The sequence below is a fragment of the Siphateles boraxobius genome, unplaced genomic scaffold (genome assembly GCF_051911475.1).
Source record: "Siphateles boraxobius isolate OS27281-9 unplaced genomic scaffold, OSU_SipBor_1 19, whole genome shotgun sequence".
Lineage (NCBI taxonomy): Eukaryota > Metazoa > Chordata > Actinopteri > Cypriniformes > Leuciscidae > Siphateles > Siphateles boraxobius.
This window is the reverse complement of record NW_027508799.1, coordinates 12,729,432-12,746,446: the sequence shown is the minus strand read 5'-3', so window position 1 is coordinate 12,746,446 and position 17,015 is coordinate 12,729,432. Positions and strand designations below refer to the sequence as shown.

The window sequence follows — 17,015 nt, the reverse complement described above, 5'->3', positions numbered from 1 at the left end:
TGTTCGTTCGTTAACCAGAGGAGAACTGGCCCCCCGACTGAGCCTGGGTTCTCCCAAGGTTTTTTCCCCATTCTGACACTGATGGAGTTTTGGTTCCTTGCCATTGTCGCCTTTTTCGCCTTTGGCTTTTGGCTTGCTTAGTTGGGGACACTTAATATTCAATAATATTATTGATCTGCCTGCATTGACACCATTATATGAGAACTGAGTTGGACGATGACATCACTGTTTTCTCCAGAGCGGCTATATATATATATATATATATATACATATATATGAACTAAATTAATAACTTTTTTACAACAAAAATGAATCATCACTGAACTTACTTAAGTTGGACTATGACACTATTTTCTTCTAGATCTCTCCTGTACAGCCGAAACAAACTTTGTTGCATTATATTCCTGTTATCTCTGTAAAGCTGCTTTGAAACAATCAGTATAGTAAAAAGCGCTATATAAATAAAGGTGACTTGACTTGAACACTGAGAAGTGAATCACTTTGTTTAAATGGTTCATTTGCATTTACTACCGTTTCCAAAAATGATTCAAAGATAAATCATTTACGTCTTTGTGGCATTAATTTGATAGGAGAATTTATTGGAATCATTTTACAACTTAATAAAGTTTCATTTGAAACCAGCAATTGCTAAAAAAACAGATCATCTTATGATAAAGCTATGATTTTGTTCCCATGTTGCCTTGCTCTGGTTTGGGGGTGGGGGTGGTTTGGTTCATACGGTGACCTTTGAGACAATCATCAGTGTCTTAAGGTGAACGGGGCAGCAGTGGAAGGTTGTGTCCAGATGCCGGTTGTGAGGTTTCCTGTGGATAACATTGATCTTTAGAAACAATAGAGCTTACCAAATGCATTGTGTGGGAATTAATGAATAACAGACGAATAATCTCTCTATTCACACCACAGTGGTGAGCAAGTGCAGTGATTTGAAATGGCTTTTGCTTCACCTGCTCTGGATTGGTGTTAATTCACAACTCATTCTCAGCAGATTTACTGTCGTAAATAAGGAAAGAGTTTTAAGAGTTTTTTAGTGAATGCTTAACTTCAGATAATTTTGTCCAGTAAAAATTAGAAACACAAAGCTGGTGACAGGTAATAGTGAGCAATTTTGAGTGCAAATAACTTTACCTTTAGTTCTGACTGCAACCTGAATGAAATCTCAGTGGTGTATCCAATGCAGTCAGAGCAATGCAAACATAAACCTGCAGAGTCAATGTGATTCTTCAGAGTCATAAACTGAAGCAGCATTATGAATATATGCATCTGCCTGTCAGGGTTTATTGGCTGTAGATGCTCACATGTGAAGTACATATTGAAAACGCTCCTTTACAGATACTGTAGATGGGCTTCTGAATATGAAAAGCTGAATATGAAAGACCTGTCTCTCTCTTTCTCTTGCTCCCTGCCCCCCTCTCAGTCTTCAGAAAACCATAAAAGCCGTTCAGAAATGAGAACAGGCCGCTGGAATGGAATATGAAATATTCAAACTGCTTATAGTGTGAACTGTGCTGATCTGAGCAGAGAAAGAGGAATGTGTGTGAAATTATTAGCGACACTTTTACGTGCACCATCAGACTCTAGAACCCCAGTGCAGAAGTGGATTTTGTCTTTTCGAATTTCCAGTCAAAATATTTAACCCTCTGGAGCTCTTCATAAAAAATGTTTATGTTTTTATTTATTTAATTTTGTTTAAAAGTTTTTTTACTTCATTGGAATTTACAAAACTTGGTAAAGGTTTTGGCACTTTCTATTTGAACACAAACAAATCATGGACATGATTCGAAAAGGTTAAATGGTCCTGGAAAAAAAAATCACACTTGTGATCCTTTGGAAATTGGAAATTACAAATTTTATCTAGTGAAAACTTTGGTACTGCAGCCAAACAAAATCTTACTGAAAGCTCAATTTTTTTGAGATATCAAGCTCAAATGTTGAACACAACTTGTTTAGATTTATAGATTTGATTTTCTTGCCGTTTTAGAGTAAGACATGATTTTGAAAATATATATTTCATATAAAAATTTAAAATAGTATTTCTGTGCATTTTTCATAAAAAAACACGTAAAATTTTTACTATTTTTAAGTTGACTTAAAACTTTTTTCACATCAGCAATAATCTGCCAATGTCGAGAGAATTTATTTTGAATTAAATGCAACACAGATATATATGAAGCAATTAAATATAACCCATTTTTCTTAGGTTTATGCATATAAAATGCCAAAAACTACAGAACAGATCCTTTTTAAATGAGTCTTAATATCTTACACAATTTTCAATTTAAATGTCATTTTAGCTTGTTTTAAGGATGCTTTTAGATATTTTTATTGGAAAACAATTAATTTTTTTGCAGTGTACAGAAGTCTACACCCCACACACATGAAAGTGAATGCTGCTCTACTTTCTGCTTTTAAAGACTGTTTGATCATCTCCTGTATTATTTCCCACGGTAAATGAGAGGAAATGGAAGAAGGCTTTGAAAAGCCAATAAACACACAGACATTAAAGTGCACTCTTAAATCTGAGTCCCTGAACTTGAGCTGATGCAAGAGCACGAACAAGTATCAAAGCAGCCCTTGCGCTCTCTTTATTATGTACGAGCTTCTGCATGCTGGAAATTGGGGAAATGCTTTGATTATTCATGATAATTACCATGCGTGTACACAACTGACATGAACTGTGCTGGTTCAAAAGGAAAACTCTGGAGACAAATGGCCATGTAAGATCTACCATTAAGGTTTTAATCCAGCGCAGAGGCCTGAAGGTTATCGGTGGTTTGAGGGTTAATGACCTGCTGTTTGTGTGTTTTGTGCGACAGAAGCTCGCTGTCAGAAGTTGTCCTGTGGGGACGGCCGCTAAACCCCTCGCCCTCATCAAGCCGCCCAGCCAGAGCATCGCCATCTCCGTGGTGCCAGCAAAGAGTCCCGTTTCCATGGTGACAGCACACATTAACGGACAAAAAGCGTTGAGTTCTGAGACGCTACAGACGTCCCCCATCAACCTCCAAACAACTGCCGGACACATTAACCGCTCACAGGTACAGTAACACAACTACACAACACACACTACACACATGAACCGTTCACAGGTACAGTAACACAACTACACAACACACACTACCCACACATCAGCCACTCACAGGTAAGGCAACACAACTACACTACACACACATCAACACCTTACCAGTACAGTAACACAACTACACAACACACACTATACACACATATCAACCGCTCACAGGTACATCTACAGAACAACACTACACAAACATCAGCCACTCACAGGTACAGCTACAGAACAACACTACACAAACATCAGCCGCTCACAGGTACATCTACAGAACAACACTACACAATCATCAGCCGCTCACAGGTACAACTACAGAACAACACTACAAAACATCAGCCACTCACAGGTACAACTACAGAACAACACTACAAAACATCAGCCACTCACAGGTACAGCTACAGAACAACACTACACAAACATCAGCCACTCACAGGTACAGCTACAGAACAACACTACACAAACATCAGCTGCTCACAGGTACATCTACAGAACAACACTACACAAACATCAGCCGCTCACAGGTACAGCTACAGAACAACCCAACACAAACATCAGCCGCTCACAGGTACATCTACAGAACAACACTACACAAACATTAGCTGCTCACAGGTACATCTACAGAACAACACTAAACAAACATCAGACGCTCACAGGTACAACCACAGAACAACACTAAACAAACATCAGCTGCTCACAGGTACATCTACAGAACAACACTACACAAACATCAGCCGCTCACAGGTACAACAACAGAACAACACTAAACAAAAATCAGTCGCTCATAGGTACATATACAGAACAACACTAAAAAAACATCAGCCGCTCACAGGTACAGCTACAGAACAACACTACACAAACATCAGCCGCTCACAGGTACATCTACAGAACAACACTACACAAACATCAGCTGCTGACAGGTACATCTACAGAACAACACTACACAAACATCAGCCGCTCACAGGTACAGCTACAGAACAACACTACACAACAGCACCACACAAACATCAGCCGCTCACAGGTACAACTACAGAACAACACTAAACAAAAATCATTCGGACACAGGTACAACTACACAACAACACTACACAAACATCAGCCACTCACAGGTACAACTACAGAACAACACTAAACAAACATCAGCCGCTCACAGGTACAACCACAGAACAACACTACATAAACATCAGCCACTCACAGGTACAACCAAAGAACAACAATACACAAACATCAGCCGCTCACAGGTACAACCACAGAACAACACTACACAAACATCGGCCGCTCACAGGTACAACCAAAGAACAACAATACACAAACATCAGCCGCTCACAGGTACAACCACAGAACAACACTACACAAACATCAGCCGCTCACAGGTACAACTACAGAAAAACACTACACAAACATCAGCCGCTCACAGGTACAAATACACAACAACACTACACAAACATCAGCCACTCACAGGTACAATTACACAACACTACTCAAAAATCAGTCACTCACAGGTACAACTACAGAACAACACTAAACAAACATCAGCCGCTCACAGGTACAACTACAGAACAACCCTACACAAACATCAGCCTCTCACAGGTACAACTACAGAACAACACCACACAAACATCAGCTGCTCACAGGTACAACTACAGAACAACACTACACAAACATCAGCCTTTTACAGGTACAACTACACAACAACACTACACAAAAATAAGCCGCTCACAGATACAACTACAGAACAAACAGCACACAAACATCAGCTGCTCACAGGTACAACTACAGAACAACACAAAACAAACATCAGCCGCTCACAGGTACATCTACAGAACAACACAACACAAACATCAGCTGCTGAGTGTTGGTAAGTAACGAAGTAGAAATACTTCGTTACTTTACTTAAGTATTTTTTTCGGGGATCTGTACTTTACTTGAGTATATTTTATTTGCATCTACTTTTACTCGTACTCCACTACAATATTAAAGACAAACTTTACTTTTTACTCCGTTACATTTCCCCATGCCCGCTCCAAGTATTTATTACACTGGCTTTCCAAACCAATGAAAAACTTGGTTTTATTTTGAAAAAAAGAACGCGCGAGCTCTTTGCAAGCATACACTCTCATAGCAGTCAGTTCGCCATTGTGGAAGATGACCGCAGAAACAGGTGAAGGTGCAGCTCTGCCCAGCAATGATCCCGAGATTCCCGCTTACACTGTATCTTGCACATCTTCTGTTTGATGCAGCTAATGTTATGGAACATGTTTGTTGCAGAGCTGCCAACTCTCACTCATTCAGTGTGAGACTCACGCAATTGACACTTTCCACACGCTCTCGCGACACACATCCATTTTCTCACGCAGAGAAAAATCGCGAAGCAAAGAGGACATTGACACCGACAGACAAGACAGAGTAGGTTACTTTTGATATGAAACAAATTCTCAGCTCTCAGATTCTGTCCATTTTATTACGAAATTCAAACAATAAATACCATTTTGGAGCTTTTAAATGTGACGTGACAGATAGCTAGTGCCTGCTATGGGGTGCCGTTAATCTCTTTACTACTAGTTAATTGTAAATACACACAAATGAACAATAATAGGTAGCCTATGTTGAAAGATACAGTACAACTTACCGAAATGTATATAGTACATTTTATATATATATATATATATATACACACATAATATCAATAAATCAGTGTTTTTCAACCGCGGAAAGAGGTCAATAAAACAGCTGGAGAACAATGTCACATAACGTTACATTTACCTCAGGGAAAAAAAAAAAACATTTAATGACCATAGCACGTTAGTTGGCTAGATTTTTTTTTATTTTTTAATATATTTAAAATTAGTATAAATTAGTATTTTGCTAAATATATGCACTATATATTTATTATATTTTTACTTATAAGCTATCATTAAAATATTATAAAGTTGTTATTATAATAAATATCACATGTATTTTTAACATGTAATAATACCAGCTGACAGGGCTCTCTGTAGCCTATGTTTACAGAATTAGGTGAGATTTTCTTAATTTAAAAATTAACATGCATCTACTGTACCAAATATTTATGAAAATGAATCTATATTGAATCAAGATCGGAATCAAACCACAATAATTGAATTGAAATTGTAAAATTTGTATCAAAGAATGGCCTACCAGTCATTGCACCATAATATGCTGTCACTAAACTTAATGAAATTGTTTAGAATTGATGCAAGGTGCTTCTTTGTCTCTCATGATTGCAAATCTAACAAATTCTTAATTGCAGTATCTAATAATTTGTTAAATTAAAACATTGCATATCACTCCCAAAACAAGTGATCTGTTTAATTATTGATATTTACAGTTTGAATATTTACTTTTTACTTTCGGTACTTAAGTACGTTTTAAATCGGATACTTTTGTACTTTTACTCAAGTGATGTTTGAATGGAGGACTTTCTACTTTTACTGGAGTCATTTTTTATTTAGGTATATATACTTTTACTCGAGTATAATTTTTGAGTACTTTTACCACCCCTGAGCTGCTCACAGGTACATCTACAGAACAACACTACACAAACATCAGCTGCTCACAGGTACAACTACAGAACAACTCTACACAAACATCTGCTGCTCACAGGTACAACTACAGAACAACACTAAACAAACATCAGCCGCTCACAGGTAAAACTACAGAACAACCCTACACAAACATCAGCCGCTCACGGGTACAACTACAGAACAACACCACACAAACATCAGCTGCTCAAAGGTACAACTACAGAACAACACTAAACAAACATCAGCTGCTCACAGGTACATCTACAGAACAACACTACACAAACATCAGCTGCTCACAGGTACAACTACAGAACAACACCACACAAACATCAGCCGCTCACAGGTACAACTACAGAACAACACTAAACAAACATCAGCCGCTCACACAGAACAACACTACACAAACATCAGCCGCTCACAGGTACAACTACAGAACAACACCACACAAACATCAGCCGCTCACAGGTACAACTGCAGAACAACACTAAACAAACATCAGACGCTCACAGGTACATCTACAGAACAACACGTCACAAACATCAGCCGCTCATAGGTACAACTACAGAACAACACTACACAAACATCAGCCGCTCACTGGTACAACTACAGAACAACCCAACACAAACATCAGCCGCTCACAGGTACAACTACAGAACAACACCACACAAACATCAGCTACTCACAGGTACAACTACAGAACAACACTACACAAACATCAGCCACTCACAGGTACAGCTACAGAACAACACTACACAAACATCAGCCGCTCACAGATACATCTAGAGAACAACACTACACAAACATCAGCCGCTCACAGGTACAACTACAGAACAACACTAAACAAAAATCAGTCGCTCACAGGCACAAATAAACAACAACACTAAAAAAACATCAGCCGCTCACAGGTACAGCTACAGAACAACACTAAACAAACATCAGCCGCTCACAGGTACAACCACAGAACAACACTACACAAACATCAGCCGCTCACAGGTACATCTACAGAACAACACTACACAAACACCATCCGCTCACAGGTACAACAACAGAACAACACTAAACAAAAATCAGTCGCCCACAGGTACAAATACACAACAACACTAAAAAAATATCAGCCGCTCACAGGTACAGCTACAGAACAACACTAAACAAACATCAGCCGCTCACAGGTACAACCACAGAACAACACTACACAAACATCAGCTGCTCACAGGTACATCTACAGAACAACACAACACAAACATCAGCCGCTCACAGGTACAACAACAGAACAACACTAAACAAAAATCAGTCGCTCACAGGTACAAATACACAACAACACTAAAAAAACATCAGCCGCTCACAGGTACAGCTACAGAACAACACTACACTACACAAACATTAGCCGCTCACAGGTACATCTACAGAACAACACTACACAAACATCAGCTGCTCACAGGTACAACAACAGAACAACACTAAACCAAAATCATTCGGACACAGGTACAACTACACAACAGCACCACACAAACATCAGCCGCTCACAGGTACAACTACAGAACAACACTAAACAAAAATCATTCGGACACAGGTACAACTACAGAACAACACTACACTACACAAACATCAGCTGCTCACAGGTACATCTACAGAACAACACTACACAAACATCAGCCGCTCACAGGTACAACAACAGAACAACACTAAACAAAAATCATTCGGACACAGGTACAACTACACAACAGCACCACACAAACATCAGCCGCTCACAGGTACAACTACAGAACAACACTAAACAAAAATCATTCGGACACAGGTACAACTACACAACAACACTACACAAACATCAGCCACTCACAGGTACAACTACAGAACAGCACTAAACAAACATCAGCCGCTCACAGGTACAACCACAGAACAACACTACACAAACATCAGCCGCTCACAGGTACATCTACAGAACAACACTACACAAACACCATCCGCTCACAGGTACAACAACAGAACAACACTAAACAAAAATCAGTCGCTCACAGGTACAAATACACAACAACACTAAAAAAATATCAGCCGCTCACAGGTACATCTACAGAACAACACTAAACAAACATCAGCCGCTCACAGGTACAACCACAGAACAACACTACACAAACATCAGCTGCTCACAGGTACATCTACAGAACAACACAACACAAACATCAGCCGCTCACAGGTACAACAACAGAACAACACTAAACAAAAATCAGTCGCTCACAGGTACAAATACACAACAACACTAAAAAAACATCAGCCGCTCACAGGTACAGCTACAGAACAACACTACACTACACAAACATCAGCCGCTCACAGGTACATCTACAGAACAACACTACACAAACATCAGCTGCTCACAGGTACAACAACAGAACAACACTAAACAAAAATCATTCGGACACAGGTACAACTACACAACAGCACCACACAAACATCAGCCGCTCACAGGTACAACTACAGAACAACACTAAACAAAAATCATTCGGACACAGGTACAACTACAGAACAACACTACACTACACAAACATCAGCTGCTCACAGGTACATCTACAGAACAACACTACACAAACATCAGCCGCTCACAGGTACAACAACAGAACAACACTAAACAAAAATCATTTGGACACAGGTACAACTACACAACAGCACCACACAAACATCAGCCGCTCACAGGTACAACTACAGAACAACACTACACAAACATCAGCCGCTCACAGGTACAACCACAGAACAACACCACACAAACATCAGCCGCTCACAGGTACAACTACACAACAACAGTAAACAAACATCAGCCGCTCACAGGTTCAACAGCAGAACAACACTACACAAACATCAGCCGCTCACAGGTACAAATACACAAACATACAAAACAAACATCAGCCGCTCACAGGTACATATGTGTTTATGTGTATTGATCATAGAGTAGTGCAGGTATGACATCCCTTTGTAGGGCCAAAATGCAGAAGCGAGTTGCATTTTAGCACTTAGCAAATTCAGTCGCTTTTACAGCATCGTTATGCTTATAATTGTGCTCTTATAAACTAGTCTAACTCAAACGTTCTTGGTAAATGAGTTGTCAGAAGATTAGTGATGTTTACGTTGAATCCGTGGGATCGTGTTGTAGTTTGTGTATAGTCTACCTTTAGCTTTTTATTTCCAGCTTTTTACTTCCAGCGACTGCATTTAGGCTTCAAAATTCATATAAGTTGTGTTTATCTGTGATAATTATCTTGATGGACAAAACGTGCAAGTATAAACTTTTGTTGATCACAGAGCTTGGTTTCAGCTATAATCCAAAAGCCTATGGGGAAATCCAATTGGGTTTTTGTCAAGGGATCCAGTGATGCAAACTGCCGGTTGGCCTACAAAGTGACATCATACAGGACCTGCACCACTCTATTCAGCCGCCAAAACTTATACAAAAAATAATCTCTCCACAAACTGCAAACAAAAAAACCCAGACTGTTTAGTAACAATTGTAGGACTGTATTATGGTATATTGATCTTCTCTAGCTCATAGTACTTTCTTGCCTTTTGCCTCCTGCTTGGCCAACAAAACATTGAAAATATGTTTGTCCACAAACATAAAAAAGATTCAGTGTGTTATTGGCTCAGAGATCATACAACACTCGACACACAAGGTACAACAGGATTGTGACTCTGTACTTTTGCTGCCCACACTACTACTGTACCTATGTGTTGATTGTTGTACCATCGCTCATCCAACAAATCACTGAAAATAAACTGTCCACAAACTTCTGTTATCAAAACAGTATTTTCATTGTTCAGCTGAACATGAAATTCCAACATATTTTACAGTCCCTAGATTGTTGTTTACATCAAATGAAAAATATGGTCTACTGTGGTTGTAGTGTGACCCAATGCAGGTCTTCATAAATAATAGTAAAGACCTCCCCAACAGAAAAGACTCTTCATTCGCATAGTAGTGGTAGTCACCCCCTCCACCGCATCTTTCACTTGTCCTCCCCCTTCTCTCTCCCTTCCCCCTCCTTCAGACTGGTACGCTGGGATTGTTTTACTGCCTTTTATGGCTGTATTGTTTGGTAGAGTGAAGCTGTTTTCAGCTCTCCCAGCTGCCCACTGATTCAAAACCCTAAAACACCCATCGCACTAGAGAAGGAGAACCAATCACTGGCTTTTTGTTTTGTTGATGAATGCGGGAGGGGGGAGAGATCTCAGACCACCTGGCCAGTCATTTGGAACTGGATAATAAGTGGATTGTGGTCCGGTGTGGATGCACATATTAAAAGCTTCATTTCAGCACATTTGCACCATATGAAGCAACCTCACAAGCTACACTGAACTGACAAGGACAAAACTGCAAATAATTGTAGTTTGTAGGGTTGTATTACAAGACTTTAGCCAAAACTATATAAAAGTTTGTATGATTGGACTTGTGCATCGCCAGTGGACAGCAAAGGTCAGGACTGTTGCATGTTTTCATGTCCACTCCTGACATAAATCGCTTTTTGATCATAATTGTTGAGATTTTTTTGGAACCTATTCACTTTTTCATTATGAAGTAAGTACAAGTAAAATTACAAGTACATTTTAAATTCTTATTTTTTTTAAATAAAGAAAATCAATTTTTTTTTGAAAATAACTTTAAATATCAGTGCTTGTTTGTTATAACATTCAAATTATATATAGTTTGTAGAACTGGTTGGTAACATGCAGGGAATGTAAAAAAAACGCTGTAACGCTTTGAGCGCTTTGAACAAATATTGATTTTAAATGTTAGAATGTTCAGATAATGTAGCTTGTCAAAAATAAAATTAAAATATATATGCTTGAAATTTAGATCTATCAAATGATGTGTAGTTTGACGATGTAAACAGTTAAAAAAATATATCACTATAACATTTTGAATTCAAACCATTTTTCATGTATCATCATGTTATAACTTTTAAATTATATATAGTTTTTTTTTAGATAAAACATGATTTTGAAAAAAGTTCTTCATTTTAAATGAATTTTAGAATTTGAGGGATTTATGGTTTCTGATTGTCATATTCGTTTCTAAAACAATGTAAGAATAATATCCATGTGTATTATTAAAATAGACATCAAATAATGCATGGATTTTCATGTGTCCAAATGAGATGAAAAATGTAAAAGGTCTACGAGACAACATGCATTTCAACACAGGAAACACAAAAGAGGAATATTAGGCAACAGATTGAGCTCAGGGTTTGGGTTCATTATTCACAGAGTCCATAAAAATGCTGAACAGCTGCATATCTTTCAGAAAGGCTATTTTTCTGTCCGTTTATTTAAATGCTCCCTCTGACCGTTCTTTTACAGATGTCTTTACTTTTGTTAAGCAACACTCAAAAGCATCTCCGTGTTGTTTCCCAGTAATGTCAATGCATAACAAAAGAGTCTTATTTTAGGTTCTTTATGTTGGTTTCCAGAAATCCGTTGAATAGATTTAATCACCATTGTTGAAACAAACAATTTTGTGACTAAAAAACTGCAAAAAATCGCTTTGTTCATTTGTATATTAGAGGCTTTTGAAGTCTGTCAGAGTAAGTGCTTAGATTGTTCAAACAGCAGAGCATATGCATATGACCCTACCACAGACTGACGGAGTAAATGAATTCTAGCCCTAAGTGTCTATGATGAAAGAGTAGAACAGCCCCCCCCCCACTGACTGAGCCTGGTTTCTCCCAAGGTTTTTTTCTCCATTCTGTCACCTGATGGAGTTTAGGTTCCTTGCCACTGTCGCCTTTTTCGGCTTTGTCATCTTTGGCTTTTGGCTTGCTTAGTCGGGGACATTTAATATTCAACAATATTATTGATCTGCCTGCATTGACACCATTATATGAGAACTGAACTGCGCTAGACGATGACATCACGGTTTTCTCCAGAGCGGCTATATATATAAATTAACCAAATTAATAACTTTTTTACAACAAAAATTAACCATCACTGAACTTACTTAAGCTGGACTGTGACGCTATTTTGTTCTAGAAACAAACTTTGTTGCATTATTTTCCTTTGTTCACTGTAAAGCTGCTTTGAAACAATCTATTGTAAAAAGCACTTTATAAATAAAAGGAAAAAAAGGGGAAAAAAAAGTGAGTGGCATGTTACAATGCGTCACAACTGCATCACACCCATTATAATCAGCGACACGGTCTACACTAAAAAAAAACCTGTACATTGCATCGCTTTGACACACCTTAAGTCAACGGATGCCTTGTTTTTGTTTCTACTTTCTGAGATTGTTTTCTTTGTATTTATATGGTTTTAAAAATAATTTTAAACATATCAGTAAGCTTTTGTTGAGTCAAACCACATTACATTTTAAAACCTGAACTAACCTTGCTTTGTCATAAAGTCAAAATGATCGAATTGACCTTGACACAGTCATGAGCGAGAGTGGGAAACTCTGGCCCACAAGGTCCTTTGTCCTGCAGTGTTTAGCTCCAACCCTAATCAAAAAACTTGAAAACAATCTAACCACAGTCTGCAGCTGGAGGGTTTTGTGATAACAGACATGGATGTAGACGTACAAGTTATGCGATTGAAAGAGTAAAAAGGAGAGCTAAGAGACGAGATCTACAACAGCTAGCAGTGCTACGTATAATTGTGGATGAGAAAAAACCCTGCCTTCTTCTCCATTCATCACTGTTAGTAAATATTTTGACTAGTGGTCTAACGATGCCCTCATGTCACGATTCGATAAATATCACGATACTGAACTCACGATACGATATTATTGCGATACTCCAAGACGTATGGTAGAAACAGAAAAATTCACTGATGATTAAAATGCTAAATTTGGTTTTCAATTGTGGGTGTACATGTATAGGCTTGGACTTAATGCTGGAAACCAAATGCACAGGACAGTGACACCAGAATCAAAATATTCATGATTCTGAAGCTGAAAATACAGAATCATTTTAAATGAATATGTTTGCACTCTGTCACTGACTAGATATTTTTAAAATAATGTAGGCCACTTTTTACTGGTAACAGAAGACATTTGGCATTATCAGGACCCACAAATATTGCCCCTATTGCATTATTATACATTATATTCAACTTCATAGTAGTTTAATGTAGTACTGGCACTAAAACTCTGAAAACTTAAATTTTTTCTCACAGTCATTTTTATTTTGGTTGAACTCTACACAATAGATATTGTCACTATCCACGATACATATTGTTTCATTTTTGTATTGTGATATATTGTGACATGGTATATTGTTACACCCCTAGTTTTGACATGATCTGCAGCTTTGACACTTCCAATGTAGACTGCCTCAAATTGTTCTCATCAGTTCGCTACCAGTGTAGACATGCGATTCGTCCCAAAATCGCTTACTGTATAATAGTAGGTACTACATTTGGTTTGAAACTTCACAACAGTTAAGTAACAGTATGTTCTATATAGTATGAATGTGTGTAGTATGAATAAAATTTGAACGTACCACAGTACATCCACCATGTCATGTGACCAACTGCGTCAGTTGTTGCTTCACCGTCATTCACAAATCCTTTCCCGTGGCGTCATGGGACAGTAAAGTGTCACAAAAGAAGGTTAGCAGGTAATCCGGGGACTTTTCGCCTGCCGTTTTTTAATACTATGTATTCAGACATGCTAGTCTGTTGGCGTACTGTTTTTCATTTGCTATATTATAGGGAAATTTTCGATTTTGGATGCAGCAATGGTGTAAGACAGTGGTTCCCAACCCTGGTTCTGGAGGACCCCAGCACTGCACAGTTTAGATGTCTCTCTAATCAAACGAACCTGATTCAACTCATCAGCTCATTAGGAAAGACTCCAAGACTTAGATAAGAAAGACATCAAAAATGTGCAGTGTTGGGGGTACGGGGTTGGGAACCACTGTCTGACAACATTGCTGCATCTGAAACCGAATACTTCCCTAGGACCAGGTTTGTGAACCACTCGTGTAAGGCCTTACAGAGGCACTTCAAACCACCTAAATAAAGAAGACGGGCTCTGTTCCGATGTTTATGCCCCGCTGATAAGTCAGAATTGGGGTGCTGTGCTACAAACACAGCCACAGTTGCACACGCCCGTCCAAAAGGCATCACTAATAACTCCCACACACCAATGACACGGCAAATGCCAAGTGTTAATTGAATTGCAGAGCGTCTACATGTGCAGAGTGAGAAGAGCAGTGGGGTGTTCTGATTATGTAATTTGAATGCTTCATTTCATTTCAAAAAAGATTATTAGCATGCTGGTTCAGCTAACGGGTCACATATCGTTTTTTTCTGGTGTGGTATGAGTTTTCAATTCTGTAAAATAATAGTTCCCTTTCAGTCGAGAACGTCAGATGTAGTCTACGTCGACTGAAATGGGATCACGCTAGGGAGCCTATCGTGATCCCATTTTAGTCGCCGTAGACTACGTCTTCCGTTCCCTCCTTCAGGGAACGGTGGGTTGCATACGTAACCAGGACGATGCTAGTAAAGCTAGCTTTTTAAGTTTTTTTTTCTGTCTCTGTGGCTGAAGGCAGTTGTCCTTTTCAGCAAAGAGCTGAATCTGTTCTGTGTGGAAAAACAAATTTAATATTTGTTTTATGACTGTTGTAGTGTATAGTTGTAATGTTTAACTCTTTTTTCTAGTTTAGAGCCTAATAACATCTGGCAAAGGGACTACCAATGAAAACTAGCCTTCTGGCTAATTTGGGTACATTTACATTTAAGAATGTTAATTAATGTACACTGTCCCTTTTCTAAAAAAAAATAAAAAAATATATATATGGTTGCATTTCAGCACTGCATGTATTGAGGTAAATGTCTGTATACCATGTATATATTCACTGTATATATTTCTATCTATAAAACACTCATCTGTGTGTCATCTTTCCTGTCCACCTGCTGAAGATAGATACTTTATGAACTGGTATTTTAACTGCTCACAGCGCCTCCATGTGGGGATTGCTGGTACTGAACTAGAGACAGGGAAAAGACAAGAGTTTAGCTTAATTATGCAAATGTATGCATATTTTATTTTGCTAGTGTAGTTTCACTCTTATTTAACTAAAGCCCTGGTTTAAAAATTTCAACAAGTTAAAAATTTGAAGGATGCATAAGATAAGGAGAATTACTGTCAGCAAACTTCATGTTATTGTTTCATAAAATACTTTAATATATGGTATTTTTAATGTGACGTTGATATCCGGTCACCCAATTTAATGACCAATATTACATGAAATATCTGGTTTCTCTGCTCAAATTTACACTCACTGCTCTCTCTGTCTGTAATTGTGCCATTTCTCCTTTCTTCTTCTTTTTGAATCAAACACTTTACTTTTAACTATTATTCTGCCGTAGAACTGTTACCTGTGAATATTTTAGCAGCATTTGATATTTTCATAATATTCAGTATATATCTTGATATTTCTGTATTTGCTTTAAAAATAAAGGATGTTGTTTAGAGGAACCATCATATAAAAATAAAGTAAAATGTTGAACACAAGGAAGAATATTTATATGTGGCAATATAACAATAAACAACATTTAGCTACATACAGTTTTTACTAAGGAAAAATGCATGCTAAGACAGATTTTTGACTGACTGAAGTAAATTAATTGTAGAATCAGCTAATTCAGTGATATTTTAAACCGATTCACTTGTTTTTAGTATTAATATAAAATAAGTTAACAAGACTTAATATCTTGCTTCACAAGTAGTGTTGCTTCACAAAACTTAATAGTGTTGCTTCACAAGTAAATTCATCTTGCTTTAAGGATTTTTGGATATTTTACTGGAAAACAAGTCAATTATGAATTCATTTGTTTTCATCACTGCCCTCACTGAGTGTCACATACTATAGAAATTTTGTCAGATTAGTGTGTCCGTAAGTACATTTTAAATGCTTATAAGATCTATGAAATGAAACACTCTCATAATTTGACTATTTTCTATTGTGGATCACAAAAATAGACAATTTTAATAAACAGCTTAAAATAGGTTCTTCAGTTTACAGTTACAAAGCGTATTGAGGCTCCAGGCCAGAATCAGATTTATAGCTTCTGATCTGTGACCATCCAGGCAAAAACAGAATTGTTAGCGTTCACCTGACATTTCTATCTTGCTGCAGGGGCTGATGGGTAATTCACTGCAGGCCTGCTGTTTAATTCAGTACTTTCACAAAATACAAGTTGAATGCCGCAACTCAAGGTTACAGCTCTCTCTCTCTCTCTCTCTCTCTCTCTCTGCTGGGATTCAGCAATTACTAAAATCACAGCCCTGACGGACCAAGACATTTCATTCGGACCGTTGTCATGGGAACAGGCCGCAGGCCGCCCCACCTCCTCATGTTGGTTCGCTAGCACACAATAGACAGAGATGAGTGACTGAGAGGGAT

General features: G+C 38.1%; 1 protein-coding gene across 4 annotated transcripts in view; it reads left to right on the top strand.

Annotated features, from left to right (window-relative positions):
• Nucleotides 1-17,015, top strand: part of phf21b (PHD finger protein 21B) — a 61,286-nt gene that overhangs the window by 22,316 nt on the left and 21,955 nt on the right. For 2 of the 4 annotated variants that reach the window (XM_077235315.1, XM_077235314.1), the window contains exon 2: nt 2,835-3,053. In XM_077235315.1, the coding sequence (XP_077091430.1) occupies nt 2,835-3,053 (219 nt within the window). Of the gene's footprint in view, nt 1-2,834; nt 3,054-3,243; nt 3,257-10,884; nt 11,186-17,015 lie in introns of those variants that run through there. The other 2 variants (XM_077235317.1, XM_077235316.1) reach the window with 2 other exon arrangements.